General features: G+C 50.3%; 2 protein-coding genes across 2 annotated transcripts in view; one reads left to right on the forward strand and one right to left on the reverse strand.

Moving 5' to 3' along the window:
- Positions 1 to 319: 319 nt before the first annotated feature.
- RNF169 (ring finger protein 169) lies at positions 320 to 16,535 on the forward strand. The gene is made up of 5 exons (XM_009276902.2): positions 320 to 394; positions 6,768 to 6,914; positions 8,361 to 8,473; positions 9,212 to 9,311; positions 11,729 to 16,535. The coding sequence occupies exons 2-5, from the start codon at positions 6,837 to 6,839 to the stop codon at positions 12,938 to 12,940; spliced, it is 1,503 nt and encodes a 500-aa protein (XP_009275177.1). The 5' UTR covers positions 320 to 394; positions 6,768 to 6,836; the 3' UTR covers positions 12,941 to 16,535.
- A 2,330-nt stretch (positions 16,536 to 18,865) lies between these two features.
- Positions 18,866 to 22,829, reverse strand: part of XRRA1 (X-ray radiation resistance associated 1) — a 16,492-nt gene continuing 12,528 nt past the window's right edge. The window contains 5 exon segments of the mRNA XM_019471440.1: positions 18,866 to 19,107; positions 19,942 to 20,047; positions 20,626 to 20,738; positions 21,397 to 21,562; positions 22,131 to 22,391. Coding sequence (XP_019326985.1) covers positions 18,866 to 19,107; positions 19,942 to 20,047; positions 20,626 to 20,738; positions 21,397 to 21,562; positions 22,131 to 22,391 — 888 coding nt within the window.

The raw sequence follows: 22,829 nt of genomic DNA on the forward strand, positions 1-22,829 counted from the left end.
GCTGTTACTTAACCTCTGTGTTTACATCCTCCTAATACTCCCCTGATTGCTTAACTGCTTGTCAAGAACTCTTGAGAATCTCAAAAGAAACTACAGACATGCAAAATGGTATTACTTGGCCATCCTCCTCCGAATGTTTCTGTACGTTAAACAGAGCTTTGATAGCAGTGTCGTAATCTAAACATATGTGCTTGAAAAAATGCTGCAGAACCTCTTGTGCAGTCCCTGGAGAGCTTACCCTTTTTGGGAAATAATGGGCAACCCCAGCCATCATACACTAAAAAGTGTTTCCTTTTTTTTTTTCCTTCTCTTTCCAGACTTTATATTCAGAGCACCCATTAAATTAAGCAAACCGGGGGAACTCCGAGAAGAATATGAAAGCCAGCTAAGGAAGGTACGGTATTCTGTCTAATTGTGGTTTTTCTTCGAGAATAACTTGGATTTCCTGCAGGAATGCTGTCCTACCTCTAAGGAAACTTGAAGGGCTTTTTATTCCTGCTCTGTAACAAAGGTCATTTATTCCCTTTATGCTGTTCAGCCAGTTCAGGAAAATGTTGGCAGTAATCGAGCACGTAGAAGCCAGATTTTGCTGTCTTAGGCTGCCTTCCAGAACATGGAAATGTACCTTCCTTGGTGGACCTTGAGGGACTGTTTGGTTGTACAGGGTTTCTTAGAGCATCAGTATTTGTGGATGTAATTCCATAAAGGCTTTTGCAGCATAAGGCATCTCCTGCAGTAACATCCTTCTCAGAAACAATCTTATTCCAAACCAGAGCTTTCTGTCTAATTTTAGGCAAGGAAAAAATGTCAATTAAAGACAAAAAACTGAGAAGGGAAGAAAAGCTTTTCAGCTGTTTTGGAGTTAAAGTCTGGGAAAATATTTTCTACATTTTAAAAGGGTTTTTTTTTTTTAAATCTAAATCACTGAAACGTCTCCAGTGGCTAGTCTTTTATGGAAATTGGCTGCTTTTTAAGTGAGAAACGTTACTGTGAAAGCGATGACTGCTGCAGCTGAGCGGATAATGATTTCCATTGCAACCCCTCTCGTGAGAGTCGCCCGTAACTTGCTAAGACGCGCGCGTTGCCACTCGTAGCTCCTGCCTCTGTCCTCCCTGCCTCTGCCTGGACCTGCGCGAAACGCGGTGGACTCTGCCCCGCTGCTGGTGCCTCTGTCAACAGATGTAATTGCTGTCCCGGGGCCTTGATCTCTGCGATGGCCGTTTTCCTTTGAGATGGGTCCAACCTCTCGCTGATCAGTTTACCTGCTGGGGAGAAGGAACAGGGTTTTTTTTCATCATTGAAGAATTTTCTTTGGGTTTTCTCTTGAAGATCTCAACAACCGTAGAAATGGCTGGGGAAGCTGACGTTCAGTTAGAAGAATAGCCTTGTCCACTGAGTGATGCTAAGTAGGGAAATACTGCTTGGATGATATTTAAGGTAAATAACTCGTCTGGGAAATGCGTATATGTGAGGAGGCAATTAAAAATGTAGAAGGGTCTTCTCTCCTGCTTCTTTATGCGTGGAATTAGCAGTGACACTGATGGGCAGTGTCACCACAGGTTATTAGGATAACTTTGGCTGCCTGTGACCTTTCGTTAAGTGATGTTAAGAAACGCAAACTCTTCTCTGGTCCAGGTGACTTTCGCTGGGGAGGCAAGCATGCTTTGTGCGTGAAGTCTTGTGACTTGCGGCATTTTTAGCAGTGGCGAGACACTTCGTTGAGAAGCAGTTGGTTTAGGCAGCAGTGTAAGCCTTAAGTGCACAGAAATCTTATTCATGTAAAAATCTAGTTTATTAATTAACTTAAACGTGCATCACTGTATTTGGCAGTTTGTTTTTTTTTTTCACTGTAACCTTTAGGATGAGTATACTCAGGGTATCTTTGGCTTAAAGAAGAAATAAAGCTTTTTATGTAGGTATTAACTCTAAACCTTGCTAGGGTTTTATAAATCTCTCTGTAATAGTGAGTGGGAGACTTTCCGTGATGATATTGGAGCTAACTCATCATTGATCCTGCCAGACTTGTTGCTTGATGTCTTCAATCCAGCTGCAAGGCCAGAATTTCCCGGGTGTCCAGAGGAGCAGGAACCGCCTGAGTTCATGGGGACAGGATCTTAGCTCTGCAGTTCTTCCAAGTGCCTCCGGACTGATGCATATCCAGATCTTCTGGAAGGATTAAACCATCTTTTTTCCCATGGTCCATCAAAAAATTTATAGGAGCATTGCACCCGTGCAGGACAAAGTGGGTGCTTTGTCACCGTTTGCTAATCCTGATCACTCCGTTACCGACTTTAAATACGATTTCTATAAAGTCCAGTTAAGCACATTTGAAGCAGAGTCAGACTGCAGCTGAAGAGGTTTTCGCATCTACCGCTTGACTTCAGCAAAAAGATACCACGTGCGGTCCAGTGCCAACACTTCTCACTTCCCCACCAGTCGAAAGGAAACACTTCAACATGTTTCTGGCATTTTGGGCATGTTTTTGACTCGCTCCTGTTCAGCCTGCTGGCTTCCCCTTTTTGCTCACTGGCAGATTAGAGATAGGTTTCTTTCCCCTCCCGACTTAAACTCGCTTTTTATGAACCTCGTCTGAAAGAGCTGGGGTGTGTGTGGGATTCTCTGAATCATCATCTAAGAGAAAAGGGCGATGTAATTTTGCTGACAAAATGGCAACTGATGATGCAGTTGTGCTTTTTCCTTATTCCAGGCAAAATTGTGACTGTTGCCACTTGGTGAGAGTTTCTTGGTGTCTCTGAACTTCTGAATTAGGCAGGAGGAGACGAGAACTCAGGTTTGGGAATCAAACCTTGTGTATAACTGGGCTTCCCGCTGTGTCTCGAGGCAAGAGATTTCGTCTCAGCTTCCCTGCCCGTGAAACGGGGATAACCCGTGCTGGAGAGGAAGGGAGAGGAGCGTTCAAAAGCTTTTACGTCTCCCAGATGTGAGTTGTTTTATAAATCCTAGCTCTTGACCTGCTTCCTAGCCTTTTGCAGTGGAAAACAAAGTAGTTACCGTAATTATGTACTGAAGAATTCTTACTTGAAGTGGATAATCTCGTAGTGTAATTTTCTCAACTGACTTTCAGAATGAGACGAAACGTTTGCTGTTTGTGCAGGATAGCGAGACGGTTTTTTCCTCATTTGCACAGCGCACTTGGTGCTCTTGTATCTTATATTTTTCCAAAGGAGGATACCGTTTCTGTGTACTAAAAACCTAACTCATCCTGTTAAACTGTCTTTCTGTCATGAGCAGTCTATTGCTTGTAATCACACGCAGTCAGGAGGGAAACTCCTACCTGAGGCATGTGCTGACATGCAGCTTTCCAGCGGCATGGGTAGACGGAGCAGGCTCGGGGAGCGAGCAAGCAAACCCGGACAGTTTATTGAGCGAAGAGAAGATGTCAAACGTGAGTTTACCAAACTTTTGAAACTGACTGTTAGTATCAAGAACGACGTTCCTGAAATTCTCATTTCTTGAGCAATTCTTGAGCAAAAAATTAGCGATTGCTTGTAGAGTATTCTCTCCTGCAGTTTCAAACGGGCTATCCGAAAGCGCTACAGACTGGTTGAAATGCTTTTTCTGATAACCGCACTGCTAATAGCAGCTGGCGGTCCTGCACCCAGTATTTCGAAGATGCTACTCAGATAACGTAAGATACTTCTCCCAGGGTAGATGTTTCACACCAGCTCGTTTCAGTTTCTAGTCCTCATGTCCCAGCACAGTACTGCCACGTTTGTAAGTAAATTCTCTGGGAGATAATTTACATTAGGCTACTTAAAAGGATTTTTTTTCATCAGTACAAATTTTATCATTAGAGTTTGCTTTTGTTTGCAGCCTGAATTCTGGACCTAAATTCCTTTTTGTATCCCGTTAATTAGGATTAGGATCCTGGTGTTGGTTTTTTCACTGTTCACTGTCAGCAGAGGTTGTGCTTGCACCCGTTAACTGCCATGGGTTGGCCTAAAATCCTTAAATATTCCTGTGTGTTGTTACATATGCTTGTGGCTTTAGATTTGGGAGTTGAGTGTAATTTTATAAGTTAGACAAAAAAGTGAAGATTTCCCTATAGCTTTCTTCCATGTGAGAAATACAGAAGGGACACAAGTGTCGGGCAGTATTTCAGCTGGCCAAAAAGAGTCATCTTTATGATAAATCTTGATGTGAACTTGTTTTTCAGCTACTTAAAAAAGGCTCCTTAAAGTGCAGAAATACTGTTCATGAAACGCACAGCAGACTATTCGTCATGTCTGCATCATGTGGCCATCATCTACATTAGTCAGACACTGTGTTGTAGTTATTGCTTGAGATTATTAATAGATCAGGAATTTAAAGATACATCTTAAAACAACTCTCAACGAGAAGTCAAACCAGTCTTTGAAAACATTTGCTGAACACTCACAATCAGCCAAACGGGGGTGTTCCTCTTTTCTACCTTCTCTCCTCCTACCTCTTTCTTCCTCGTCTCTGGGGGTTTGGATTCAGGAGGCTTCGGGTCCTTCCCAGTCTGAAAATCATGACGTGCTTTTCGTGTAATGCATCGTGAACTCCGTTTTCTTTGCCATCCGCATGTCCATGCTTCCCCCCGCCCCCCGTGGCAGGAAAGAAAAATACTAAATATTTTTGGAAGAATGAGGCGTTGTTGCAGCGTCGCCCGCTGCCTTTATGTGCAGTGCTGGAGGGTCAGTGCTCGAGCTGCCCGTGGATGCCTTGAGCTTTGCTGGTTGGCACCAGGTCCCGCAGCACTGCTCCCCCGGGAGGCGAGGGGGAAATTGCGGCGGTGTCAGAGGATAGGAGGGAACGTAACAGGGCAGCTTCTTCAGCATCTGAGATGCCTACGCTCAAATGGGAGGGATAAACAGAAGTATTTGATTTCCTGGTGCTTAGCCATAGCTGTGATTCGTCAGTGTGATGGAGACCTGTCAGTCAAAGGTCAGGCTTGTTGTCCCAGACGAGGATAGCTTATGCACAGAGGTTGGGTGGAGGAAGAAGGAAGAACCTGGTATATATACATAGATATGTAGACTATTCATGGCCTATGTGTAAGCCTGAAGTTGAGGAAGAGGCTGGGTAATGAGTGAGAAGGGAGCTGGGTGATGTTATCCTGGGCAGGGATGACTGGATGGGGCTATGTGAAGTACGTACTGCAGAGCCTGTTCATCAGGAAAAGGTGCTGGAAAGGAGGAGAAAAGGGGCTTTGTTGGTTTTGAGTAGCAAGTCTGCAGAAAAGAGGTCCTGGCAGAAATGGGGGGGTTTGATTCCTTAGGTAAGGGGGAGCAAAATAATGCAGCAGCAGGACAGGCAGCCCGTTGGAGTCGTGGACCGTGCTGGGGATAATCCTTTGGTTCAGGAAGAAAGAAGTCTCTGCAGGGAGAGCCTGGCCGGGAGGAGCTTGTGGACACTGAAGATCGACCTTGGTTGGTTAAAAGGGATCCCTAAGCGATGGATTGTGCTTTTCGGAGGGAGGGAAGGAAGGAAAGTGTTGCACTTCTCTGAAATCCACTTCTCTCATTACCCACTTCCCTTATTACTGGACTTCCACAAGCTCAAGAATGGGATGGGGATCTTCTGGGAAGATAAGGGAGTGTATGGGGGCTGGCAGTTAATGGAAGAGGCACAGTTTAGAAGGCACAGCAAAAAAGCCTTCAGTGCAGAAAAAGGATGGGAAGTGCAGCAAGACGTAGCTTGGGGCTGCCCTGGCAGTTCTGCAGGATTTCTTGTGCAGCCTTCAGGTTTGTGAAACGCAGTAGCGCAGCACGGGGATAAAATAATGTCGCATCGTAGCTTTTTGGAATTGCCAGGGTGGTGAAAAGTAGCAAGAAAACATCTAAGAACGCACTGGAATTAGAGAAAAACAAAAGGAAATACAGGGGAAGTATTCCTCATAGGAGGTGATACCAACAAGGCTGAAAGTGCTCGGTGCCTTCTATGGATCAGACTTCTTAGGTTGCAGCAGTATATTAAAAAAGCAAAGGGATTTCAATAAGGGGTTAACTACGCGGGGCAGAGTAGGAAGCCAGGAGGTAAAAGCAAGTCTGTCCAGCGTGGTGCGCCGGCAGCGGCTGTTCGACGTGCAGCAGGCAGGATCCTGTGGGTCCTTGCGTCCTAGATCCTGGCATTCGCTTGCACTTCTCATCCGCATTTGCACTTCAGCTGATAAACTGAATTCACGCCTTGGGCCCCCAGTTGGCCGTCGGAGGGTTGGGTAATCTCTCTGGATCTTCTCCATCCCAACGCGTCAATGAAACAGTAGGATTTCATATAGCGTGTAGGTTTCAACATGGGGATTGCTGTGTCTAACCGATTTTAATTTAGGTGATGCTGTCTGTATGTCTGCCAAATTGTGTGTACTGTGTTGAAGTCCATTAAAAGACTAAAACTGAAATGTCGTAGCTTGCATGAAACTACTGTTTTGCACACTTTTATTTGTAGTATGATTATCTACAAAGAGACAAAAGCTTTTGTCTCGCTATTTTAGGAGGTGGTGTGGCAGAGAAGTCTTTGCCAAACCCTGGGCCTAACAGTGCCTTTGCTGTTTTGCAAAGAAGAAAATATCCACGGTGTTTGTGTAGAGTGCACCTGAAAGCATTGTAGAAACAAACCGATCTTCACATTATTGCTAGTGAGGGAGGCAGTGGCTCTACTCTAGAGTAGAGAAATGAAGACAAAATTAAATTATGTGGCCAGACTCTTGGAAAATCACTTGTTGGCAACCAGGTGCAGGACTTAAGACATTTCAAGTACGCTGCTTCTTTTGTCATTATTTCCAGCTGAGAGAAGGAAAACTACAAGAAGAAAAAGCTTCTGAGGATCTGATTCACAAGTTCATTCTAGATGACATGGACGTAGGAAAAAGAAAAATGGAAGAACAGCAGAAAAAAGACGAATCTTTAGTGCTTAAAGTGAACCAAGAGTGTGTAAGTAAGCTTGTGCTTCTCTTTCCTATCCACATCACAGGCACTGACTGGTAGGTGAAATGCTGCTAAGACTCAGTCCTGGAACAAGGACTAGTTTTTTTAAGACCTTGACTAGCTGAGTATCTCCTGTTCCTGCCCGTTGAAACTGGGAGCTCATCCTTTGACACAGGGAGCTTTCCACCTCGAATACTGTGTTCAGTTTTGGGCCCCTCACTCCAAGAAGGACGTCGAGGTGCTGGAGCGTGTCCAGAGAAGGGCAACGAGGCTGGTGAGGGGTCTGGAGCACAAGTCTGATGAGGAGCGGCTGAGGGAACTGGGGTTGTTTAGCCTGGAGAAGAGGAGGCTGAGGGGAGACCTCATCGCTCTCTACAACCACCTGAAAGGAGGTTGTAGCGAGGTGGGGTCGGTCTCTTCTCCCAAGTAACAAGCAATAGGACAAGAGGAAACGGCCTCAAGTTGTGCCAGGGGAGGTTTAGATTGGACGTGAGGAAAAATGTCTGTACTGAAAGAGTGGTTAAACATTGGAACAGGCTGCCCAGGGAAGTGGTGGAGTCCCCATCCCTGGAGGTATTTAAAAGACGTGTAGATGCGGCACTTAGGGACATGGTTTAGTGGGCCTGGTGGTGTTGGGTTGACAGTTGGACTCGATGGTCTTAGAGGTCTTTTCCAACCTCAATGATTCTATGATTCTGTGATTCCAGGGTTAGTTGATTGACTTCATTACAGCCCTTGAAGGCTATGAGCTAACAGATCATAAAGATCCACGTTAATGAAAACTGTCTTCTAGGTTTGTTACGACTACAGATGTTCTTCTAGAGGTTTCTGTCCCCCCTTTTGCCCACTTTACTCATGACTGAAGGTGCACCTCTTCCAAACGTATCAGTTAAATCTGTAGAGGTAACCGCTCTGCTTTGTGTATCCTTGGTCTTCAGGCATATATGCGTTTCCATGAACATACCTCCGTGAATCTTCTACAGTGTAGGTGTACGATACTGTAGTCCAACAGATTCTTCATGCTGAGTTTTGCCTATTTCTCATTTCAGTTGTGAGACTCCGCAGGAAATGCTCTTAAGATTTAAAGACTGACAGGCTGATACGTGGGTACTGAATAACGTCTCGTAGTACCCTTCTTGTAGGACTTTCTCACGTTTCCTTGATCAATAAATTAACTCTCTTCAGTGACTGACAGCTATACATAGGAGCTGTGCACTTATTTTTGTATTATTTATGCTTTTGGGGCCAGCCTCTGAGCTGCCACAGCTCCAGAGAAGAGAGCCGCACGAGCACGTGTGTCTGCTGGCAGGTTGCATTCTCAGTTTATGTCCTCTAGGTGTAATTGGAACGGGGGCTTTTGGAATCTTTAATATCTTTGCAAGAAAGAGCTTTATTTTCCAAGTGATTCTTTTTGTTGTGCATGTCAGCTAACTCTTCCTTGATTGACTTCAGTTTCCTGAACGTCTCTCGGATTCAGAGAATGAAGAACCATTCCAGGGGAAGCAAACACATCGGTCGGCTTTTGTCTCCAAGACCAGTGCCTACTCCTTTGCTTTCCTTTCAGGGTAAGATGCTGAGACTTGCTTCAAGCTGACTAATGTTCATTAGAGATGTAAATCTCACGTTCTTTTGACTGTTGTTCTAAACATACCTGAGATGCTTTAAATTTAATTAAAATGGTTGTTCCGATCCAGAATAAGTAATAATTTTTCTGGAGTTTTAGAACAGACTAATTGGTAGGATACAGCGTCTGTCTGATTACCTCCTACCTGTTACAAAACCCTGGGGGTTAACGAAGTTAGTGTTGATCCCACGAAGCAGAAGAATCATTGCCTGTAGATTTAAATGACAGAAATCATTAAAGTACACAATTCTGCATGATGAACTCAAGAGTGCTGGATCCTTCTCCAGCACAGGTATTAAGAGATAGCGTCAGCCCCAAACAGCTTATCAGTGAAAGCTGTTGCGTGATGCAGTGGAATCGGCTGAGTAACTAAGTGTGTTTTCACATGAGAAGCACAGAGGTTTCCACCGCGTCATCATTAGCTCTGACCTCAATTAGTTATAAGCCGTAGGTGGAGGTGTCAGTGTGTTTAGTGCGGAAGGCCTTGAACGCAGACCAGGGCTCTGCAGCTGATCCAAGATTCCTGGATCCCTTTATCCCGAGGGCGTAGGAGGCATCTCTCACAGCCGGGCGCTGCCAAGGCTGATGCCTCCCCCACAGGTAGCTGCTGCCAGGGCTGTTGGGCTGGTTGTTCCTAAGGTCATGAACAATCTCCTCTTTTCACGCATCTGCTTTTCAGGAACCTAACCGCCAAAGTGGAAAGGAGTCGGAGCTGCAACGACACCATTCAGGAGAGATCAAAGAGCAGGCAGAGATCAGCCCCAGCCAACAAAACAAAGGTACCGGCTGCGTCTGGAAACATAGGGTTTCTGCGTGTAAATATTCTTATCTGAGGTTACACAGCGCCAGTAATCTGGAGGTATAAAATACTGCGTTTGTGGCGCTGCTGGTGCTGTGTTATCGCCGTGGGGCCAATCACTTCCTTGCAGCTCACAATAAAACGCTGCTAGGTTAGAAAATACTAAGCAGAAAAGTAGACAGCTTACGGAGTTGTTTGTTAGCACTGGAGGATAATTGGAAGTTGGAAGGCTACTCGTCATGCTTTTGTCTTGTAATTAATTTTCTTTTCAAGGCTGAATCCCCAGCCGATTAAAGAAAAATCTTCTGGAAGTTTAGAAAAAAATCCTCTCTTCCTCCCCCTTTCTCTCCTGTTCTTTCCAAAGCTGTTTAAACAGAGCAAAACTCATTGCTCTCCTGATGTTCGGATACTTTCTTCTGCACTTCCACGCTACGGGAAGAGCTGGCCTGCTCTTGCTTCCCCTCGCATCCAGCAGACCAAGTGAATTCACCGTATCCGTTACCCCGTGCAACAGGCCCGACTTTTCAGTGCACCGCAGCGCTTCGAAATGAGCGGTGAGCACGAAGCACTGCTGAAAATCTGAGCCGGAGGTTTCTCAGGCTCTTCCAGCAGTAATCGCTGGGTACCTTCCGCTCACTGGAGATGACCTTGGCAGACGCCTTTCCTTGCGCCGTGCCTGGCAGCACCGCTGACCCCTCTGTCAGGGATCACTGGGGTCAACTTAGTGTGCCCAGTGGGGATTTTACCATTTTCCGAGTAACGTACGCCAACCAAACTGACCTTCCAAAGGACTGCTCAGAGAGCTCGGGTAGAGCAGGTGGGAGCCGTGCTCTGGGGGCTGTGACCCAGGGAGCAAACGCAGCTTTTCTCCCGGTCCCTGCCTCTTCCGAGGCCGGAGGGTTTCATGTTCTTCCCACTAACATGGAAATCTAGAGCCGGCTGGGATTTTGGGAAGGACGTTCTCCTTGCTGACACGTACCCTGCCAGCAGATGCAAATTTTGCACGCTCGCTCTTGTACTAATCTCTGTCTCTGAGGCCGTGCTCTGCCTCCTTTCCGATGTGCCTCTCCGGCCCGCGGGATCCTGGTGGCTGGCGGCAGCAGCTTAAATCATGAGAGCTGTCAGTTCTCAGCCTGGAACAGCTTCAACACTGCTCCGCCAGGGCCGCTTGCTAGGACGTTCCACCTCCTCGTGCCGACACCCTTCCATCTTGGGCTCAGTTTCATCCCAGATGGAGAAGGGGACGGTTCAATTCCAGAGATCCCATAGGGAACAGAAGCCTCTGCAGTCCTTTGGAAGGTCAGTTTGGTTGGGGTATGTTACTCGGAAAATGGTAAAATCCCCACTGGGCACACTAAGTTGACCCCAGTGATCCCTTAGCTACGCGGCTCCGAGGTGGTGAGCACGGACCATGGTCCAGTTCCCGTCTAAGCTGATAGGAGCTGGACTGAGCTCAAAGCGAGGGCCTATAACTGACCTTCCCTCCCAGGACTTTTTTAAATAGATGGCTTATGGACCTGACCAATTAAGAGTTGCACTACGAGGGTGTTCCATAAACTTATTTTGACCTCAAAATAAGCTAGTAGAAACAACTTTCTTTCGGGCTAAGCAGGGAAAGGCTATCATTGTTCAAACTAGCTGCTGGATAAAATCATTTCACCTTAGAGAAGAAGAATACCATTTGCGGTTGCGTACGTGCGGCTTTCATTTCTGATTTATTTGTGGCTGGATTCTCTCACATTCCAAATGTAGCAGCATTAAGGGGTGGGTTTGGAGATGACAAGATGACAAGAAACGCTGCTCTTGAGCTCTGCTGGAGGCTGTCTCAGGCAGTGTCCAGTGTGGTGGCCGCGGTGTGGCCTGGGACCACTCATCAAGGTTGTTCCACCAGTCTGCCTCGGGCACATACACACCTTTTCTCATGACGTTTTGCAGCGCAGTGTGTTAAACCTGGGCCAAGTATTTATTCTTTCTCTCCTACGGCTTGGTAGGGAGCAAAAAACCCTTTGGAGGTGATTTCCCTCAAAGAGCATGGCTTCCTTCAGCCAGGGTGGTGCAGTGCCTCTCGGTTTCTCCTTGTCTTGCCTTGCTTCAAGCTTTTTGCCATCAGAGTGGTTGCCCCTTGCCCTGTCCCAGCAGCAAGAACAGCTCTTACACTGAAATAAATTTGAGGCCCAGATCGTGCTGGACCCCAGTGTCCCCTGCTTATGTTATAGATCAGCCATGAAATGTGCCGTGACCGGCAGAGGCTGCCAGGGCTGTTCCAGAGAGCTCTCCAGCTGGTCCGCTGCAGGAGCCGAGCGTGGTAGCCTCACGTTCTCCTGTTCTCCGCTCGCATGCTTGTCCGTATTCTTCTCAGTTGACAATCTTTTTGAGCTGTGGTGCCTTGCCTTGCAGGTGCCATCCGTCACCAGCACGTCGACGCCGCTGGTTGGAGTTTTGTCATCCACCCAAAACAACCGCTGCCTCTCCGCCCCAGACCTGACAGCAGAGAAACGCCTGGTTCTCAACCCCGTTTCGTCCCTCTCGGCCCTGCACAAGCCAGAGCGATCCATCAGCCCCGAGAGCAATGACAGCATCTCGGAAGAGCTCAACCACTTTAAGCCTATCGTCTGCTCCCCGTGTACTCCTCCAAAGAGGCTTCCTGACGGCAGAGTCCTGAGCCCTCTCATTATCAAGTCCACCCCGAGAAACCTGAACCGGAGTCTGCAAAAGCCGACCACCTACGAGGCCAGTCCTAGAATACTGAAAAAATGGGAGCAGATATTTCAGGAGCGCCAGATCAAAAAGACTCTCTCTAAAGCGACCCTTACGTCCTTGGCTTCGGAGCCCGGGGAAGACGTTATAGTTCCTGACATCACCAACTCCAGCAGCTGCACTAAAGAGCAGCCGCAAGTGCAGGATGATCACCTTCCACCTGACACAACAGGAGACCCTCGCCCCGAGCTGGATTTCTTTCCTTCCATCAGTGAAACGAAGCTGGGAAGAGGGAGTGAGAAGAACAGAGATTCACAGGCCTTTACAACAGACGACAGCGCTGCTGAACCAGATGCGAGGTCAAATGTAACCTCCCTAAACACACGAGTGTCCGAAGTCCCTGACCTAAAAGTGAACACGTTCACGGACAAATCCTGTCTTAGTCTTGGCCCGAAAATGCTGAGCAGAAGACTCATGGGCGTCAGCGCATCGCTCCCAGACAACAGCACACTAGGAGTCCCCGTCAAGCCATCGGGAAAAAAGCAGTTGAAATACCTGAACAACAGCGAATTGATCAACGTGCAGAACAGCACCTGCAATTCCGTTGAGAACATCATCGGGGAACAGCCCCCGACGCTGAGACGGGGCCGGAAGAGACGCTGCAAAACGAAGCACTTGGAGCACAACGGCTCTGTCAAAAGACTGAGGCACGCGGCAGGGGAGGTGGGCTTGCCTCCGGAGGATCGCTTGGTACGGGAGATGGAGCAGAAGCTCCAGCAAGAGGAGGAGGACAGGAGGTTGGCCCTGCATCTGCAGCGGATTTTCGACAGCGAGAATAGGACAGTGGATAGGCGGAAAGTCAGAGTCGATCGGTATCTGCTGCGGTCGAAGAGCACTCTGGGTGCTAAGTAGCACTGGTGGACGATGTTGCCTTTCTAGAGGACGATGAGGTTTATCAGATTATCTTATAGGAAAACTATTTTTTGTCATACTTCCACCCACAACAATTGTTTTTTCATTTTGGTGGTAAGACATTTGTAGGTCCAGTTCAGAGAGAAGCCAGAGTCCTTTCAGATTAACAAAAAAAAAAAAGAGAGAGAAAAAAATCCTCCAGCTTTCTGGTCCATTGGTCTGAAGGAAGTGTCCGTCGTCCCCGTGAATACACTGCAACGCCTCTACGTGCAGTTGGTGACATTTGGGTTCCCCAGCTGGGAGGGTTGTGTGAGCAGTACGTGGGGTACGGGATAAGGACCTCGTCCGTTCCTTGCCTTGCCGCTTCAATATGCCAAGAGAAATCAGAGCTCTACTCACGGAAAGTAGGCTTTTTCTGTTCTAGAGACAGTCTTCTCCTCTCTGTCTGCCCCGTTTTCTTCCTTACGCTGCAGCTGGCTGTGGTGGTCAGACTGTTACCGATGTCAGCGTGTTCGACTGACCTGACTTGAGGGCTGTTGGGGAGGCAGGCTGATCCGTGTTCCTGCTAGGAAGTACCAAACAGATCCACCTGTAGTACTTGTAAATGAATGTATCTCGCTGTCTGCACCAGCAGTACAGATCATAGGTTACTTTCTTTAAGTAGAAAGCCAAACGCAGTGAAGAAAGACATAAAATAAGGATTTTACTGAAAAGCCTCGTAGGAACTTGTACATTCATGTTAGTGACGCAGCAGAGAGCTCGGGTAGAGCAGGTGGGAGCCGTGCTCTGGGGGCTGCGACCCAGGCAGCAAACGCAGCTTTTCTCCCGGTCCCTGCCTCTTCCGAGGCCGGAGGGTTTCATGTTCTTCCCACTAACATGGAAATCCAGAGCTGGCCGGGATTTCGGGAAGGACGTTCTCCTTGCTGACACGTACCCTGCAGGTTCTTGCTCAGTTGAGAGATCTCTCAGCACACCCAAGACCTGTCCTTGCATGTCCAAGAGCGGCCCGAGGAGGCATCCCGAGGTGTCTGACGCATCGCCCTCCTCTCCCAGACACCCGATGGGTTGGCGGTAGAGCTGGGAGAGGAGCCCAGCCCTCCCGGCCCGCGGGCACACAGGCGCGGGTGCTCGGGGCGATGCAAGCCTGCCCTGCCCCTGCTCCAAGCTGGCTGTCTTCAGGTTCGAACCACTAAGAAAGCTCAGGTGAGCGACGCACTAAAAATTTCCACTTAAAGGCATGAAGTCGGGCACGGCAGGCTGGCTCGGAGCCTGGGCTTGGTGGCGCGTGTGTTGTCTGCCCAGATGTGGCCTTCAGTGGCAGCCCACCCTCTGGGCTCTTGGCGTTTCTAACGCCCTTCCCCATCACCCATTAACAGCACAATAATTTTCGCTGATTATTTCCAGTAATCGGGCTCAAAAAACATCAGCTCAACTTGATACTTGAAAGCTGCCTTGCAGAGTATTCACTGGGGACCCTCGGTGCCCGCAGGGACCTTCGTCCAGGGCGGAGGCTGCGGCGTTAACGATCTTGCTGACCCGTGTGCCAGGTGACGAGGGGTATTTTCAGGATGGAACTGAAGCACGGTGCTGGGGCAAACCTTACTGTGACCCATGGCGTGAAGGGAGGACAGCCAATGCATTTAAACAGATGGATCTGATCTAAGAGAACGGTCGTTGCCCAATTTCCTCTATCTAAAAAAATGGTTGAATTTCTCCCTCCGTCTTAAATGGTCAAAAAAAAAAACGGGAACTGGTTTTCTTTTTCTCTCCCGGCATACTTGCGTAACTGCAAGGACCCTGGCGCTTTTTTCCTAATTGAACTGGATTTTTTTTTTTAAAAAAGAAATCTTATATTTTAATGGATAAAATTTATATATTTTAAATACTATATTTCAACAGATTGACACTTTTGTTTTGAGAAATCTTATAGCAATGATTCCGTAATATATATCTCTCTATCTCTCTATCTCCTGAACACACAAACTACTAAAAAAAAAGGATGTTTAAAGTCGTCTAGGGCCGGCTAGACCTGGCCTGCTCTGCCTACCCGCTGCGGCTCGTGGGCGATGGCTTTTCCGGCGCGCCGCAGCCTCGTTAGGTGCGGATTGAAGCAGGCGCTTTTGACCCAAACCGAATCCTGCTCCTGTACCCAGCCGTGAATTGGAAGGAAATTAAATAATTAGAGCCTTGACCGGACCCAGAAGAGCAGCGCAGGGAGAAGTAGCGATGGCCTGGATCTGCCCTTTGCAGTGAAATAAGCTCAGGAGGGAAACCCACAGCTTTTACTCCGAATTCATGCTGTTTTTTCCCAACATTTTGAGCTAAAGCATGCACTTCTCAAGCGCATCTGGATTTCTAATTATTTTTACAGACCCCCTTCTCCCTGCCCCTTCCCCACGGTTAATCCCTTGAGCCCGGATCAAACGTCCCGAAACGGTTTCCTTCTTTCTCGCAACGCTTGTGTGGGTTTCATCCAGGCTTGGGCTGCCGGGCGCTCTCTGAGCAAGCCTACACCACAAAAAACTAGATTTACACGCTGAATGTATCCTTTCTTTCCCCTCTTAAAATAGATTTCGCAGTCCAACGCACCAGGCCAGTGTCTTAAATACCTTCTTTTTAAAAGATTACATAAATATTTAGGGGGTTTGTGTGTTAATTTCCTCTTTCTAAATCCGAGCTGGGTGGAAGTGCGGGAGGCAACGCCTGAGCTGGAGCTTGTCCCCAGGCAAAAGGAGCTTAATGGGACCCCTCGCGCCCCCGGCTTCCCAAACCTCGCCTTCACTGGGCAGCCGGCTCCCCCCGAAAGAGAGAGCCCACGTCCCGGCAGCGCCGCTCGGCTCCCTAAGCATCACGCACGGTCCACTGCATCCGCATTGAAGGAGACCTTTGGACATGACGTCGCAATCGTGTCATGGAAGGGTTGCAGTCGCAGCAGCTTTCAGTAAAGCATCAGGGTGGGATCGATCTTTTCTCGTGAGGTTGTGTGCCCGCAGGTTTTCAGTCCGATGAAGCTGCTGGCTGCATTTCTACGTTCGCTTCTCCATCTCGTTGCTTAAGGACTGGGAGAAACATGGGTCGTTTTCCAGCCGGCTCGCCTAGACCCTCTCGCCTTCTTCCTGAGCCAGCGAGAGCGCGACTGCCCTCGGCTGAAATCCACCCGAGGCGGTGTCGGGTTCGAGACTTGAGGCGATGGGAAGCTAGGATGATGTTTTATTAATTTAACACTCTGTAAGTTTGTGTAAGCTTGCACAAAAGATAATTGTATATAATTACACTTAAAAGAGCAGGAATTCCCAGCCTCCACCCTTTAAAGGTCGGGCATGACGCTACCTTTGCCACAAATGATGCCAGCTGAGAAGTCAAATACCTCTTGCTGAACGGTGGATGCAGCACAAGATCTGCAGAGGCTCTAAGATGAAACCAAGTATTTACTTACGCTTACATGAAAGTCGTTTCTAACCCTCCTCCTTTCTGCAGCCACCTCCTCTCCGGGATGACGGCAGTCCTTGCCGGCTGTGGGACGGCGCAGGCGTGCGAGCATCCTCCCAAAATGTGAAGCTGTCTTCTCTTGCGAGAAAAAAAAAAAAAAAAACAACAACCCAGGTCAAGAGATTGCGCTGCGGGAAAAAAAAAAACAAAACAACCCAGGTCAAGAGATTGCGCTGCGGGTAGCGCTGGAGGGGCTGGGGTTGGTTTGACGACAGAAGGACCGTGTCTGCCAAAGATGCCACCGACTCCGGAAAGTCGCTTTCTGACCCTCCGGAGCTCTCTGCCCGGGAAAAGCCGTACGGAGAGGTCCGTGTTTGGAGTCAGTGAGATCAGATAAATGAAGGAAAAGTGCCAAAAGAAGGGATCGTGCCAGATGATTGTATAATGTTGTTCTATATTGTCAGTATTTTTCTTCAAATGCTATTGTACATGCAGTAGTCATGAAGTGTAGCTTGAACAAGCGCTTCTTTGTATTTTCTCAATGAAAGCAAAGGGGGAGGTTGAAGCCTTAAAGACTATCACTGATTTTTAAAACAAGCCTTTAGCAATGCTCCGAGGACAGGGCCCCAGGGCTCCGCCTGGACCCTCCAACAGCCCCGTGCCATCTCCCAGTCGTCTGGCGAAAGGTTGACAAGGAGCTTGTCCCGTGCACGGGGTGGGGGGGAAGCGTTTCACAAAAACCCGGCCCCTCTCGCCCCTTGGGGGACCCGAGACGAAAACTAACGGCCGACGGCCTCGCCTGGCACCGTGATGGGAGACCCGCAGCACGTCCCCGCGGATGGCAGCTGGGTGGAACTGGGACGTGACGCCGGTTTGAACTACAGCGCGGAAGCTGGGATCATCCCCACGTGTCGCACGCATCGGACACAAACCTTTCTCTTCCCCGTGTCCAAAACACCGTGAAGCATCAGCTCTAGAATTAGCTCTTCACTATGCAAACAGAAAAACCTTCAGCTGGTTACAAAGGGGGGGGTGTACGCCTGGGTTCCTTGGTGTTTACTGTCAAACTGTTTAAAACAAATCTAGATGTTGCTACACTTTTTTTCTGATAATGCTTTAAATCGTTGTGCTTTCGTGTTCTCCTCAGCTTGCCAGCGGAGCACCGGGGCGGTAAAAGACTACGGTCATTTTGGGTCTCAGCTGAACCACCGTGGCTTCATCCGAATGTTTTTAAAAAGCGATGGAAGTTACTGAAGGACTGTTGACTTGCATGTGTAAAATGTGTGGGTAAAATGACATGCAGGCGTCTGTCATGTTGTGGCTTCTGTTATTTGGAACAGAGTAAATCCTGCTTGTGAAAAAATTGTCACAAACCAGAAATATGCCAACTGCGTACAAATAACGTGTACATTTTAACAGCAGCGAGGACTTTAACTGCAGGACAAAGGCCGAGGTTAAAAGAGAATAAAACCAGGTTCTGACAGTGAACTACCTGTTTCTGCTGAAGTTGCTGCGCTTGGAAACAAGCAGGATCCTACTGGTGCCTGTCCCGAACGGGTTACGGTTGCCCCTGGCTGAATGAGGTTGTTCACTAACGTTTTGCCGGGGGGGGTGAGGGAGAAAAGAGGTGAAGGCGAGTATACTGACATATTTTTCATGTAGGTAAGCGGCCAGTGGGAAGCGAGCATCCTCCATCGCTCCCCATCGCTTGTCCCAACCCCTCCGGTGGCACTGACGCAGCTGGTTTTTAGGGGAGCCAGACACGGCGATGGATTCGGGGTTTTAATAACTCTTTTTGTGCCCAGCTCGGCTCCCTGAGCACGCTTGGGTCCGGCTGGTCAGGCACGTGCCTGCGGCGGGCTGGGGCTCCGCGCTCAGGGCTGCCGCGAGCAGCGCTGGCAGCACTGCCCCGGCCTGAGACGGATTTTCCCCAGCACTTGGCTGCGGGACAGACCGATGCTGGGACAGCGGGCGAGAGCCGAGAGAACCGGGGAGCTGGTATTCGCTTGCCGCTCCGTTAATGGTGGCGGTGTTGCTGCTCGCCCACGAGCCCTCCTCATACGACCCGTTGGTCAAGCGCAGGCAGAGCCCCATGGCGAGCCGTGCTCATCATGGGACGGGGCGGTCACAGCGCTCTCCGCCCTGTTCACCGCTGGCCAAAACCTCCCTGCAATGCCCAGAGGGCGCAGCAGTTTTTCTTACAAGTCAGTTTTTGCGCAGGGGTGGGTGAGCACACACCTTATTTTCCAGGAACGGCAGAGCACAACAGTGAGCAGACACGGTTTTCATGTGCTGTCACGACAGCGCTGCGGCTGTGTCGGTGCTTTCAAGCTGGAAGTCGCTGCCTGAAAGCCTGAGATGAATCTTGTCACCGCACTGGATTTTCCAACCTCGGGAGGGGAAAAACAGCTCCAAACAAGTTACAAAATAACATACATTTTATCCAAGAGGACCAAGGTGTGGGGTGCTTTATTCAACCCCTGGCTATACTGCGGACTAAACTTCGGGCACCTTCTTGGCCATTCTTTTCCCCGGCAGCTGTAGCTGTTCGGGGCTCCCCTGCTTGGACGCTGCCTCTGCGAGAAGGGCTTTTACCACCTGCGCCTCATCCGACGGCTTGGCCTTCCCCTCGCCGACAGTTGCAGGGGGGATCTCGAACACCTCCTGGAATTCCCCCATCAGCCTCCGTGCCTCCCGGTACACCTTGGGGCTGGATTTCTTCTCTCACAAAACAGATGCTGGAAAAGGCCAGGGGTGCGAGCGGAGCGATGGGACGGCTCCTTGGCTGCAATATTGGATCTTCCCTCCCACGCCTCCGCCCGCCAGCGGCCCCAGCCCTCCTGGCCCCGCAGCACGGGGCACGTCACCGTGCCGGGACACAAAGGCGGCTGCTGGGATCCAGCTCTATCCTGGTGCCCACACGAAACACGGGAGCCCCAAAAGCAAAGGCACCGGTGGTCCTGAGTAACTCAAGAGTGAAGACAGATGTTCTGGGTTCAAGCCCGGGCAGTGGCTCTTGCTGTAGCCTGCAAAAAGTGCCTTCAATCCTTGCCTCTCTTTCCTCCTCTCTTCCCCGGCCGGTGCAGGGAAAAGAGGCAGCACCGGGGAGCAGCCAGGTCCTGCTTGCACTGGCAGTTCAGGATTGTACCACCATCGGGGCTGGGATGGAGATAAAACATGGCCAGTGCTCAGAGACCCGAGTCCTGCTTCATCTCGGGGGCAAAACCGCTTTTGTTCAAAGGCCGTTCTCCCACCAGCTGGGTTTGGGGTGGGGTTAATCCAGCTGCGGATCCAAGGGACCCCAGCAGCGTCTGCGTTGCGTTTACCCCTCTGTTAACCAGTAGGCAGAGCATCGGGGTCCGACCTCGTGGTGGGCTGAGGGCGTTCAGCAGGCGAAGCCCCTGTCCTCTCCGCAGGGACGTGGGGGGAGGCTGCTGCAATGGGAGGGACCCTCCGTTCCCGACTCAGCCGCACCCCAGGACCCCGCCAGCTCAGGGACACCTTTATGTTCAGATCCTGCCCCTGCCTCTGCGGTGCCGTCAACAGGAGAGACTGGGAATGCAGGAACATACCCAAGGGGACTTCAGTGATGGTCGAGGTGTTTCTCATGGCCGTCAGGATTCCCTCCAGGACCTCCGCTCTTGTCTTTCGGGCAGGAGGGCCGGGCATCCTCCCATGCTGCAAGGAAGACCAGGAGGCTGCGGCGTGCCTCCCCTCCGCCTTCCAGGCTGATGATCTTCCACCTCCTTTTCCTGCCCCCTCTCCTAAACTAACATGGGCCCGTGCTTCTGCACGAGGTAGGTGAGACGATCTCTTCTTTTTGGACCAAGCCGGTCTGGTTTAGACACCAACTTAAGATTATTGAGCAACACCGGATCAGCTTTCCGCAACCCCAGAGCAGCGGAGTGGATTCAGAGACTGTAATTCTACCACGACCCAGCTCGGAGGCTGTTTCCTCTGCCTCCCTTGGGACAGGGCTGGCTTTCTCCGAGGGGTTGGTGACAAGCAGTTCCCCCCGCGCTGCCCGGGGGCTAGCACGGCTCTTGGCCGTTTATCAGCCCCCAGCGTACCCATCCCGGCAGGTCGGTTCCCGTGGGGGCTGCGTGCACCACGCCACAAGGGAGAGAGAACAGGGAGGTGCTGGGATCAGGAACTGGGGCCAAGCCCACACTCGGGGCTCTCGGCATCCATCCAAACACATGGGTTGATCCAGATACAGACGCAACCCTTCTCCCTTCAGAGCTTCGGCTCTTTACCTTTTTCCGAGGCACGTAGGGCTTCTGTACGCTGTCCAGTCGTGGCTTTGTGTCCCGATAAACCAGGGGGTGTTTCAGGATGTAGTGCAGTGCCTGCACGTTCTTCTGTATCCCTGTGAACCAGAGGGAAAATGGAACAACAAAAGCCTTTGCTGCTTTGAGGCTGGTGAGGCTGCACCTCGAATACTGTGTTCAGTTTTGGGCCCCTCACTCCAAGAAGGACGTCGAGGTGCTGGAGCGTGTCCAGAGAAGGGCAACGAGGCTGGTGAGGGGTCTGGAGAACAAGTCTTATGAGGAGCGGCTGAGGGAACTGGGGTTGTTTAGCCTGGAGAAGAGGAGGCTGAGGGGAGACCTCATCGCTCTCTACAACTCCCTGAAAGGAGGTTGTAGCGAGGTGGGGTCGGTCTCTTCTCCCAAGTAACAAGCGATGGGACAAGAGGAAACGGCCTCAAGTTGTGCCAGGGGAGGTTTAGATTGGACGTGAGGAAAAATTTCTGTACTGAAAGAGTGGTGAAACATTGGAACAGCTGCCCAGGGAAGTGGTGGAGTCCCCATCCCTGGAGGTATTTAAAAGACGAGTAGATGAGGCGCTGAGGGACATGGTTTAGTGGGCCTGGTGGTGTTGGGTCGACGGTTGGACTCGACGATCTTAGAGGTCTTTTCCAACCTTAATGATTCTATGATTCTATGATTCTTTCCTGGCCAGAGTGGACCATATTGATCATGAACCTGCCAAGGCTTTTCTGAGCAAAAGCCTTCTGCTATCCTCACCGACTGGCTTGATAAAACCTGGGTCCGTGTCTCCACCGAGCAGCTCCTCGTAGCCTTTGTATCGCTCTGGAACGACCTGGGAGCCTCCTTCCCGCCTCTGCTCGCTCCCCTTCTCCAGCCTGTCCCCTGCCACAGGTCTCAGCAGGGGTCTGGACACATCCTCCACCTCAAAGCAGCAAAATAAAGGAATTCACAGTGGCCCTTTCTTACCAGTCAAGCTGATGGAGTCAGCCAGAGCCTGTCCTGCTGTGGACAGAGGTCTCTCCTGGTGGCACTCAGCCACGCAGCTTCCATTTTATCCCATCTCTGCTCCGCGGGACTGAGCACAGAGGAGAGAGGGGCCATCCCCATCCCAGCGCAGACTTTTTTTTCCCTGATAATCCCAAGATTTTCAGGGAAATCAAGTCAAAAAGCTGCCCTGGTGAGCTCTAGGAGGGAGTTTTCCAGCAGATGCCGCAGGGACGATGCTGGACTTAGGAGCTCCTGCAGCTGGGGCTACCCACCAAGCCAGCACAGCCCCACGCCACCCTGCAAAATAGGCCACCAGCTCTTGTTCTTGGTCACAACATTGCATTTATGCTTCTTTCTAGTGCTTCCTTCCTTCAATCCCTTGCAATCAAAGGAGGGTTATAACCACTGGTGCCCACAGTTCATTCCCTTAGGAAACGAAGATCCATCTACGGACCATTTCTGGACAAGCCCTGCAGTCCTGAACTCTTACAGCCCGGCCTCACCTGCGTCATGAAGAAGGATGCAACGTCCTCCTCGGCTGAGCCAGGAGGAGGCCTGGAGTCACCTTCCCCTTCCCCCAGTGCCGTCCACCGGTTGCCGGCTGGGGTCACGGAGCTGACGGGGGGCAGCGGCTGGGCCGGACTCGGAGGTGCAGCATCTCTCGCAGCCTCCACTGCAGCTGGGAGCTGTTTCCACACAAAGGTCTCGGCAGGAGCTTTCAGCATCAGCGGCTTCTTCGTGACTTTGGGGAGATGCGACGTGACCTGGGGGGAGACAACGGACATCCACGCACGCTGCCACAAGTGTCAGCGTGGGGTCAGGTCCGGCAGCTGGAGGCTGGTCCTTATGGGACAGGGAGTACCAGGGTGTATTGGGTTTGCGTGGCAAGGTTTTGGTAGCAGGGGGGCTACAGGGGTGGCTTCCGTGAGAAGCTGCTGGAAGTTTCCCCCATGCCCGACAGAGCCAACGCCACCCGGCTCCAAGACGGACCCACCGCTGGCCAAGGCCGAGCCCTTCAGCGACGGTGGTAGCACCTCTGGGACGATGTATTTAAGAAGGGGGGAAAAAAACTGCACAACAGCAACTGCAGCGGGAGAGGGGAGTGAGAATACGTGAGAGAAACAACTCTGCAGACACCAAGGCCAGTGAAGAAGGAGGGGGAGGAGGTGCTCCAGGCGCCGGAGCAGAGATTCCCCTGCAGC

The sequence above is a fragment of the Aptenodytes forsteri genome, unplaced genomic scaffold (genome assembly GCF_000699145.1).
Source record: "Aptenodytes forsteri isolate BGI_AS27 unplaced genomic scaffold, ASM69914v1 Scaffold459, whole genome shotgun sequence".
NCBI lineage: Eukaryota > Metazoa > Chordata > Aves > Sphenisciformes > Spheniscidae > Aptenodytes > Aptenodytes forsteri.

Excerpts from the sequence above, each read along its gene's own strand:
- RNF169 (XM_009276902.2), top strand. The coding sequence starts at position 6,837 with ATGGACGTAGGAAAAAGAAAAATGGAAGAACAGCAGAAAAAAGACGAA. Across the intron at positions 6,915-8,360 it reads TTAAAGTGAACCAAGAGTGT|TTTCCTGAACGTCTCTCGGA; the intron begins GTAAGTAAGCTT and ends GATTGACTTCAG. Across the intron at positions 8,474-9,211 it reads TCCTTTGCTTTCCTTTCAGG|GAACCTAACCGCCAAAGTGG; the intron begins GTAAGATGCTGA and ends TCTGCTTTTCAG.